We start from the raw sequence: 11,788 nt of genomic DNA on the forward strand, positions 1-11,788 counted from the left end.
TCTCTACTGTTAGGTATTCTACAGGATTTTCAATAGTAGTCCAAAATGGCGGATATCTATTACACAATCTCTTTTTCTATTCCATATTTTCAAACATCTAATTTTCGTGAAAAATGTCATCTCAGAGAAAATCGTCCATTATTGTATTTAAGGACAAAGACATAAAATACAGTTTTACCTATTTCTTTTCTCTGTCCTCAACAGTTTGTACGGTTGCCATGACGACAGTATGACGATGATAAAAGAGCGATTATCATTAGAATATGGAAACAAACATTATAAGATTGATTAATAGTCATATATTCTCAACTGTAAATGTATCCATTTTTGTAACCAGTTAAATTTTTTTTGAAAATATATGTCATTTAAATAGGCCTACGTAAGAGTTTAGAAATCACACAAAAAAATTCAGCTTATGTTTTTTAAAAAGCTGCCGGTTTGACCAATATGTGAAGATTGCTGGCTATGATATATCGTTATAATGGACGAAAGGTGGTAATTACAACCAAGTGGTAAACATAATACCTGTAATCAATTTCAACGTCATTGACTTTAACATCATGAAATAATGAATGTCAGATTACATGACCTAGAAAAGATCTTAGAAAGATATTATAAATAATGCATTATTCCAAAATAATGTATATGTTATCAACATGGTGAAGGCAATCTTAAAAATGTCGTTAGATTGAAAAAGCGACTGATTATCCGCATAAATTTCTTTCTTTACAATAATTCAAATTATATCAAAAAAAAAGGCGAACGTAAATTCCAGATATTTTTGTACGTCAAGATGCAAAGCTACAGTATTATGTCTTTATATGCAGGCTTATCATTTCAATGGTAAAACTGGTAACGTTTTGACCAACTATATCACTACTTGCATTTCCATAGGGGGTATATAAATACATCGGGTTCTATTAAACTCTGTCCTTGAATAGAGGTTTTAGATTTATAACCAAGTTCTTAAAGCTAAATGATAGTTATCTATTAGACAATTGGACTGTATATGAATTAGAGTTGAAATTAAAGTTTCACTGCCTTTCGTTCCTTTGCCTTATGGGCCGTTCAAGAATCTGATTAAAATGCATATCTTGATGATGTTTTGTTTACATTTGGGTCTGGTGGTCGTGGTCTGATTTCAAAAGACGGATTTTTTTTATTGATAATCAAAGAAATGTACTTTATTGTTGTAGATCTAATAATAATTTGATATGCACATAGTTTTGCTTACCTTGACTATAAAAAATTGCGTAAATACCAGTTCGTATATTTCTGTAGAGAGATTTAGAAAGTAGTTGACGTCATTCTATAAATTGTTTATATGCTTCCACATGACATGGCGTCACGCATAACAAACCGCCATTTCACAATTAGTAAGAAACACCCAAGGAACAATAATTCTTATGGTGAAATTGTTTATTATCAACCAAGTATGAACCCTATAGAAAATTTTAAAAAAAATTGTAGCTTTTGTTCTTCAAAACTCATGGTGGAATTGAGTTTTTTTCTTTTTCAATCAGTAGAACTTCAGAAATATTAGAATTTATAAGATGATCGAACGGCATGATCCTTGTACTTTCAACTTTTCTCTCGCTGTAAATAGTTCATGTTAATGATAACTTTTTTTTTTAAAATGACCAAATTCAAACTTAGCTGCCAGTTGGCGTTTGTTACCATTCCTGACAAACCATCTTTAACTGCATCAACGGCTAATGCCTTGTAAGCTGCCAGTGAAAGTCTTAGAAGGGCTATGTGCATGCACCTAAGTTATCACATTTCCACTTAATACAATTTGTATGAAAATAAGCTGGGAAGCAAAGAAATTTCATACAGAACTTTATACAGTAATCGAAATCCAGATCAATAACATCTGATACCCAAATGCAAAAAATATAGTTGCAAACTGGCCAAATTTTCAGTAAACAGAAAAATAAAAGGTTACCTATCCTTTTAAATTCAGACAAAAAAACGCCAAAAAGTCTCAAAAAGTTATAATTGCTGTTTATATTTCAAAGGCCTTCACCATTTATTATATACATTTATTCGAATTTGAGAGAAAATCAGTTCAAAACCAATTAGATTTGTAACTTTTGTATTATGTTGGAACAAGGACAGTAACTCTGATATTAGTCAATAACCAGCACACAAATTTTATTAATTTGATTTTTATGTTATTATTATACATACCCCCCTCCCCTCCCCTCTCGCAGCACCAAAAGCATTATGTTCGGCAAAAATATCACAACTTGGTTAGAAACTCGAACAACCTCAGGTATTTCGCCCCCATCGGACGTAACCCTGGCTCCTTAACTCCATACACCTATCAAGAAGATTTAACCGATGGACATAAGTGCCAAATAATATACATCCACTCAGAAAGTAGGCATAATGGTGATGTAGAAATGCAAAAATGGTGTAAAATTCTTATTGCTAATTGAATACATTAAGTTATGGGGTGTTTTTTTACGCAACAAAAAATGGACAAAAGATGTTCAATATTACTGATTTCCACAAGAAATCAAATGTTTTCAATCGAATAACCTTGCAAGATGGTTTCTAATATTTCAGCTCACTCCTTTCATCAATGGCTGTATATAGTGGGTGATTTGGGAGAATTTAAGCTAAGGTTTTCTTGTTCTTCCTAAATTGTGTATAAGGGGACATAATACAATGATATGTTTTCAGACAACATGCAGATAGTGCCCTGAACATTTTGATTGGATTTTTCACAAGAATTTGTCTTTCTCCCTAACAATATTGTGGCCACTGCACCCAAGGCTAAGTAGCGTTTAACAAATCAGATGGTCAATGTGACAACATTCTTTTTTTTAAAATCTCAACCGCACCATTGATCCAACTAACAATACACAATTGTACAGATTTTGGTATTGAGATCTTTATCAACGACCCGAAATTTATAGAACTGTTTTAGTGACGTTAACAATACGAATATATATGAAACGAATGATTCAAAAAATAACACCACAAAGTATCCTGATATTCTGCGATTATTTCTTCAAATTTCCCGCCATTGTTAACTTCTGGTTTGATCAGTTGCTGCGATTTGGTGGTTTGAGATTTAATATCGATTCCATAATTCAATTTCTACCATCTATTACTTAAACCCGATTAAAAAATTACCATTTTTGTACAGAGACTTGTTTATTCCTTTCAGATCAATGAAAAATCAGAACAATGAAAAACAATGGAAGCCATGTGAAAATGATGAAATGTCAACCGAAAACGTATTCAACAATAATTAAAGGTAACGTCCTCTTCTAGTTACTCCGCTTCACGTCCCCAATGAAATGAATCTGGAACTTTCTTTGTCTTCGGTATATCTTCTCTTTCACTTCTAATAGGGGCTTGTAAATATAACGGTAAGGGGTTATTTCGACCAAATCGAAATAAAGAACCCCGTTTTCCAAATCTCAACATTGAAGCCTTCTTGCCAAACCGCATTAGACTTCCCCGTTTATCTGGTTTATAACTGGGACCGAAAACAACTCTAGGAAACCATTCACTGATTGCTAACAAGCCATTGTCTGCACTAACATCATCATCATCAGCTTCGCCTAAAGCATCTAGCACTGAAACTGTTCTTATGCTGTTTGGTTCATCATCTATAAAAGAAACAATGAACGTATTTTGAATTATCTGCATGAAAGATATTACATCTCGCAAACATAGTGGTAATTGTGAGTCAGAAAATCAAGCACTATGGTAAATTTTAGAAATCAGAAAAGAAAAAACAATGTGGTAACGGTAGAGAAACAGAAAAGAAAAACACTATGGTATGTGGGAAATCAGAAAATAAAAACACTGTTGTAACTGTGGAAAATCAGAAAATAAAAACACTGCGGTAACTGTTATGAATGAGAATAGAAAAACAATAGGAATAAATAATAGAAAAACATGATGGTAACTGTTGGAAATCAAAATAGAAAAACTATAAGTGATAAGTGGAAATAAATAAGAATAGAAAACAAAGTGATATGTTGAAAAATTTTAAAAAAAAAACAATGCGGTAACTGAGGGAAATCATGAGAGAAAAACAATGTGGTAATTGAGGGATATCAAGTAAAGTAAGTATAGTGGTAACTAATAAATCAAGGAAGATAAACTGTGTGGTAAATGTGGGGATCAGAAAAGAAAAACAATGTGGTAACTGGGGGATATCAAGTAAAGTAAGTATAGTGGTAACTAATAAATCAAAGAAGATAAACAGTGTGGTAAATGGGGGGATCAGAAAAGAAAAACAAAGTAGTAACTGAGGGATATCAAGTAAAGTAAAAAATAGTGGTTACTAATTAATCAAGAAAGAAAAACAATGCGGTAACTGGGGGAAATCGTAAAAGAAAACAATGTAGTAACTGAGGGATATCAAATAAAGCATTGTGGTGACTAATAAATCAAAAAAGGAAAACTTTGTAATTGTAGGAAATCAGAAAAGAAAAAACAATGTAGTGTGGGAAAACTAAAAAAAAAGAATTGTGGTATATAGAACAACATTGAGGTAACTAAGGAAAAGGAAAAACACTGGGATGTCAGAAGAGAAAAACAATGTGGTAACTGTAAAATCAGAAAAAGAACCAGAAATAGGGACAAGGTTCGTCACAGTTGAAATGATATAAAATCTAAACAGGGTTATTTGAATTTGAGCGGAATGTTTATCATTCTTTTAGTTTAAGGTCACGAAGCCTTTCACTGATTTGATAAATGAAAGATTAAAATAATTACCTGATAAGAGGTGATTTGATTTTAAACACGTTACTGTAGCAATGAACAAAAATCCAACTAAAATACATATGATACTTTTAAATTCCATATTTATTTCTTCTTTGTTACCTGAAATAAGAAAATTTCAAAAATAAATATCTTGAACTTCAAACCATTTGGTAATCTTTTTAAATTATGGTTTATCCATTGGTAACAATTGTTTTCTGAGAGTATCCGTTTTTATTATCATGAATCCATTAATTTCACTGTTTATCAAATCGTTAAACTACAGAAAAAAGCCAAAACCCAATGAGTTATACGATAAAAAAAAATCACTGGCTAAGCGCTTTTTGCAACCATTGACCCTTGTTTGGAAACCGTTGTCTATTAATGAGTAACATTGTTTCCATTGGGTCACCAAAGTTTGTCTCAAAGTAACCCTTGTTTCCAATGGATAGCCATAGCTTACCATGAGTAACCTTTGCATTGCAATAGATCAAATAATACAAAGTCAAAGCCTCTCACTCCTATCTCAAAATATAATCAAAAGGTTAGAAGAATTCTTTACCCGTGTTCTTAGCTCCTCAAATTATCAAACTCAAATGAAAACATCTAGTTAAGTCCAGAGTAGGGTGAATTTAAATGTGAATTTAAACAAAGATAATTAATCTTCAAATCTTAGTAAAAAAATTTAATCCTCCGCCTTTTCTTAATTCAAAAGTTAATTCCAAAGTCGTGATACATTAGTGCTTGAGTTTTAATATTCTATGATCGTGATTAACGTGTCGTATTGTTTTGGGATTAAAAAGCACAATCGGATATCATAATATTGTATGTTCTCATACATATGACTTGTCGCCTGCATGATGTTAATTAGCTGTATCTTTAATATTTTAAATAACACATCTTGTGGACATTCATTATGTTTTTCAAGATTGACTTATGATAATGAATGAATTTTCAGTAGAACAGGTATTCCATATTGTGGAGGAATTTCAAAACGTCTTTGTATGATCTTTAATTAAACACAGTATTTAAGGTCGTTGAACGTGGGATCATCGTTTATTAAAGGTTTTATGTTAATGATATTAACGTTAATCATATTTACATAAGTATAATTAAATCTGCATATCACAATATAGCATATTATATAAAAGTGATTCCAAAATATCCAATGTTGCTTGATCATGTTGAAAAATCAAGATAGCATAATAAATTTATAATAGCATAAGATCACGTCAAGTAGTATTAGAAATTTGTAATATCTTATGTCTTATTTAATACATGATATCGCAGTAATTCTACTTTAATCATTCAGAAATGATTTTGACCAAATAAATGCAATAAAATCAATGACAAATGTAAGAATTATGAAATTTAAGGGACAGTTGCACCATTTTGGTTGATTTGAGTCTTGAATATATGTAAATAGTCTTCAGAAGTATTAGAAATGTACGAAAACCCAAAATTCTTGAAAAGTGTCTCAAACTAGGAATTTCTATAAATGTATTTTCTATATATGCCAATGTTTCAAAACGACGAATCGTCTCTTTCAAATGCGGATAATACTGGACAACACATGGATTTAAAGGCTCAAAACAACACTATCACTGATTGGCTCAGCCAAAGAATTCCCGTTTCTGAGACTAAACTAGGATTGATCACAAAATGGCTCACCTATCCCTTTAAAGAGAAAAATTATGCTGTCGTAACGTAATGGAAATATATCATATAACAGTAGTTCATGTTATCACATGCTATTTTATCATCTTATCAACATCATGTTATATGTAACAATATAAATGTAACAACTTTATAACAGTAGATGTTGCTTCATCGTGTTATATATTATTATGACATTTCAGTAATTTTATAATACTGTATCATAATAAGCATTATGTAATCAACAGTAATATATGTGTAATATATCATACCAGTATCATGTTATAACTGTACTATAACACGTGATGCTTTATCATGTTATGGTATGATAAAATAATTTAATAATATATCAAGCTAGTAGCATGTTTTTCACATAACAGTAACTTGACAATGGCACGTGATGCTTTATCATTTTATGATGTATGATATAATAAAACAGTTTATTGTGAAATATATCATGCTATTATCATGTTGTATATATTATTACAGTAACTCTCTCAAACAGTCATAAAACAATAATGTGATATATCATGCTAGTATCATGTTATATATTATGATATATTATGTTATATCAGTAGCTTTACATTAACAGAAGTAATTTACATTATGATATAATAGAACGGTAATTTAGTTGTCATGTTATATTTTATAACAGTAGCTATACAATAATACGTGATGCTTTATCATGTTATGATGTATGATATAATATAACAGTAATTGTGTAATATATGATGATGTTATGTTATACATATCAGAAACTCTACAATAACACATGCGTTCTATGTAGTATCACGATATGCACATACTCATTTAATTACGTTTTGAATAATATGTCATTTTACTGCATCATGATATATTACGTATTATGTTACATTTTAGCATAATATGCTATAATTATGTTTTAATGTAATATAGAAGCAATTTTAAAATATCACTTGATATATGTATGTATATATTTAAAATAGTCTATACAATATGAAATGACTGCCCTTTTCTCTTCTTTATTATATCTTAAACTATCCGCGAAGCTGTCTTTTTCTTTCAATTTTATCCTGTTCTTAAAGTAGACTATCTATCGTAGATACATCTGACAGCAGTGAACTCAAATTAGTGACAAAAAAGTAATTTATTGTCAACGAAAATTTACCAAGTTATTGAACAGATTTGCTTATTTGAACAATACACAAATAAACCAAAATCTAAAGATTTGATTTTCGTTACACACAACAATTAATGTATTGCAATAGCCGGACAAAATAATCAGATGGTTGATATTGATGCCAAGGTGCTCGTCTGACTTTGATGAAACTACGTATGTATTTATTACATTGATGAGTTCGCCGTTGTTGCGTTTTTTTTATTTTATTTTTTCGCTGTACTATCTTTGAGAATTTTGACCACAAAATAAATTCAATATGCCAAAAATTAGTATGACCTATTGAAATACAATATTATTTAAAAATGCTATGAAAAGACTACAGACAATAAAGATCAAAAATAAAAGTTACATAAAAGACAATTGGGTTTCGAAAATGAAAAATCTGATTTAAAAATCAGAACAACGATCAAAATATGAAAATAAATATTAAATGTTTTTCAACTCACCACTAGAATAAATCGTTTCTTGATTTTCGCTTGTAGTTTTCAGCTTTTGTTTTCAAACTAAATTTTTCTAATGGAGCTGCTTGTATTATAATGATTTTTTAAACCTACACATTAAAGTAAGATCAACACCCACAAGATCGATCATACATTTTATGATTGGTTCAAATTTGTTTTCCTAGCCAATAAATAACTCCTAATTTTCTTTTGGTAGATTGGTTGTTTTTTTTAAAAGCGTGACTCTCAGGAAAATATGTTTGGGATGGACAGTGCACTTAAAGTAATATAGGCGTTTAAGTAATATTCTATTTATTAACTAACTATTATGGTTTAATGCTTATTTTCAATGAAATAAAACTAACTGAAGAAGCAAGCATAATAACGACTGACTTTTTTTAGTCAGGTTAGACGATTAAACCAATGGGTCCCAAAAAACCTCGCTCAAAACAAGTTTGCCTTTATTGTCATCGTAATTGAAAGAAACATGACTAATAAGGGTATCCCGGTTAAAAGAAACTCACCCACTGGCTGCCTCGTCATCTTCCTTGAACTAGAGGTACAAATACGGACAACTGCTGAGGAGGTTCCCCCAAAGAAATATTTTGAAAAATTTAATTTATTTTTTGCATTCTGAATCTGGGGGGTGTTGTTTCCAATGGGGGTACAAATGCCTCTCCTGTAATCCCACTGAAACCTTGGAAAATTCAGAAATTGCATGAAAAAATGTTGATGTCTTGGGTTGGTTAAAGTTATCAGATGATATTAAAAATCTCATTGATAAATTTTTAAATTGTGCTTTCATTTTATTGAAATTTAAGGTCCTTAAACTGCCAAAATGTTATCAGCATTCCCTCAAGCCAATATAACCATCAATATTGAGATAATAGCTTTTTTTTCAAAATTTAATTGCAGGTGAACACCGCGTCAGATTTCATTCTGATAATAGCTGAAATAGAATCAAACCATACGGGGAAAACATATAAATGACTGTTTTTCCTTTTGTTAAATCCTGATAGTGTACTCAGAAAATGTTACATTCATAATAGATATTCGTCATGATTTTTCTTAATAAAGAAATGAGTGGGATTCCTTTACTTATACTTTAAGGGATTATTATAATATTTTCTATTATATGACAATGACACCTGTGTCTAAATGCGTCTTGGGTTATCGTAACTTTTCTTTCTGAAATACGCTTCAATCCAGAATATTATATCATCATCAATCCGGCTATACTTCTAGAAAAAACGAAACCATGTCCAGTATAGACGATTACAACTACTATCATTGAATTCCTATCTTGACATTTTCTATATATAGGCAGTGTCAAAAGAAAAGACGACCGGCTTTTTAACTTTCAATAATAATCTGGACACGCATGGATTTGAAGGCTCAAATGTCGACGGTGAGCTGTGAACACTATTACTGATTGGCTTAGCTAACTCGTCAAGTTTAAAGATTTTTAAAGAAATTATGCGATTTTTGTACATTTCTAGAACTTTTGAAGAATATTTACATATATTCAAGACCCAAACCAACACCCGAAAATTTCGAATCTGTCCCTTTAAATTTATAATCAAATTATTTCAGTTTTCAAAATATTGCTTAAGTGAAAGCGATCGTGTTTCCTTAACGCGACTTTGGGTTCCATTAGATTTTTAGCTGTAATGGTTCTAAAGTTACTTTGAAAATTGATACGCTAGCGAAAAAATGCATCTTTTACAGCTTTGTATTTTATGATGAATTATATTTCACTTTGCTTGATGTTTTTAGTGTAGCAATAATACTCTCAGTAGTTCGAAAAGTGTTACAGAGTGGCTAATATTTCCTTATTTTTCCCTCGGGACTCTTAAGTTTCAAAGTGAAACTAGGTTTGGCGAGGTGAATGTTGACGTAGATTATTTATCTTTTCACCTACAAGGGTTGTTCACATTGTAAACTACATACATGATAGTCTCTTAGCTAGCTCAGAGACAAACTTCGGTGTGGAACATCAATAGCCCATGTCACTTATGTATACGAAACAACTCAATAGGTACAAGAACACGAACATATAGTAGACATTTCAGAGGTGAGACTTAAACCGTCACGGTGTATTTAAGATTCACAATTCTACTGCATAGGCCTACCAAAATATCATCACTGTCTATGAGATTCTCAATTCTACCGCATACCAAAATATCATCACTGTCTATAAGATTCGCAATATTCTACTGCATACCAAAATATCATTACTGTCTATAAGATTCACAATATTCTACCGCATACCAAAATATCATCACTGTCTATAAGATTCACAATTCTACTGCATAGGCCTACCAAAATATCATCACTGTCTATGACATTCATAATTCTACTGCATAGGCCTACCAAAATATCATCACTGTCTATGAGATTCATAATTCTACTGCATAGGCCTACCAAAATATCATCACTGTCTATGAGATTCATAATTCTACCGCATACCAAAATATCATCACTGTCTATAAGATTCACTTTTCTATCGCATACCCAAATATCATCACTGTCTATAAGATTCACAATTCTACTGCATAGGCCTACCAAAATATCATCACTGTCTATGAGATTCATAATTCTACCGCATACCAAAATATCATTACTGTCTATAAGATTCGCAAGTCTATCGCATACAAAAAAAATCACCACAGTCTATAAGATTCACTTTTTTACCGCATACCAAAAAGTCACCAAAGTCTATATAAGATTCACTTTTCTATCGCATATCCAAATATCATTACGGTCTATAAGATTCACAATTCTACCGCATACCAAAATATCATCACTGTCTATAAGATTAGCAATATTCTACTGCATACCAAAAAAGCATTACTGTCTATAAGATTCACAATTCTACTCTATACCGAAGAAATCATCACTTTCTTTAAGATTAACAATTCTAACCCATATCAAAAAATCATCACTGTCTATGAGATTCACATGTCTACCGCATACCATAAAAATCACCACTGTCTATAAGATTCACTTTTCTACCGCATACCAAAAAATCACCACAGTCTATAAGATTCACTTTTTTACCGCATACCAAAAAGTCACCACTGTCTATAAGATTCACTTTTTTACCGCATACCAAAAAATCACCACTGTCTATAAGATTCACTTTTCTATCGCATACCCAAATATCATTACTATCTATAAGATTCACAATCTACCGCATACCAAAAAGCATTACTGTCTATAAGATTAACAATTCTACTTTATACCGAAGAAATCATCACTTTCTTTAAGATTAACAATTCTAACCCATATCAAAAAATCATCACTGTCTATGAGATTCACATGTCTACCGCATACCATAAAAATCACCACTGTCTATAAGATTCACTTTTTTACCGCATATCAAAAAATCACCACTGTCTATAAGATTCACTTTTCTATCGCATACCCAAATATCATTACTATCTATAAGATTCACAATTCTACCGCATACCAAAAAGCATTACTGTCTATAAGATTAACAATTCTACTTTATACCGAAGAAATCATCACTTTCTTTAAGATTAACAATTCTAACCCATATCAAAAAATCATCACTGTCTATGAGATTCACATGTCTACCGCATACCATAAAAATCACCACTGTCTATAAGATTCACTTTTTTACCGCATATCAAAAAATCACCACTGTCTATAAGATTCACTTTTCTATCGCATACCCAAATATCATTACTATCTATATGATTCACAATTCTACCGCATACCAAAAAGCATTACTGTCTGTAAGATTAACAATTCTACTTTATACCGAAGAAATCATCACTTC

General features: G+C 31.0%; 2 protein-coding genes across 2 annotated transcripts in view; both read right to left on the reverse strand.

Moving 5' to 3' along the window:
* Positions 1-3,285: 3,285 nt before the first annotated feature.
* Positions 3,286-8,526, reverse strand: LOTGIDRAFT_154926 (hypothetical protein; the record flags this gene model as incomplete). Its single annotated transcript, XM_009065431.1, has 3 exons — positions 3,286-3,626; positions 4,744-4,851; positions 8,508-8,526. 3 exons carry the CDS (start codon positions 8,524-8,526, stop codon positions 3,286-3,288), a joined length of 468 nt encoding a protein of 155 aa, XP_009063679.1.
* A 391-nt stretch (positions 8,527-8,917) lies between these two features.
* Positions 8,918-11,788, reverse strand: part of LOTGIDRAFT_154927 (hypothetical protein) — a gene marked incomplete at both ends in the record, with an annotated part of 5,610 nt that continues 2,739 nt past the window's right edge. The window contains 4 exons of the mRNA XM_009065432.1: positions 8,918-8,932; positions 10,408-10,544; positions 10,960-11,157; positions 11,320-11,427. Coding sequence (XP_009063680.1) covers positions 8,918-8,932; positions 10,408-10,544; positions 10,960-11,157; positions 11,320-11,427 — 458 coding nt within the window. The remainder of the gene's footprint in view (positions 8,933-10,407; positions 10,545-10,959; positions 11,158-11,319; positions 11,428-11,788) is intronic.

The sequence above is a fragment of the Lottia gigantea genome, assembly GCF_000327385.1.
Source record: "Lottia gigantea unplaced genomic scaffold LOTGIsca_7, whole genome shotgun sequence".
Classification (NCBI taxonomy): Eukaryota; Metazoa; Mollusca; class Gastropoda; family Lottiidae; genus Lottia; species Lottia gigantea.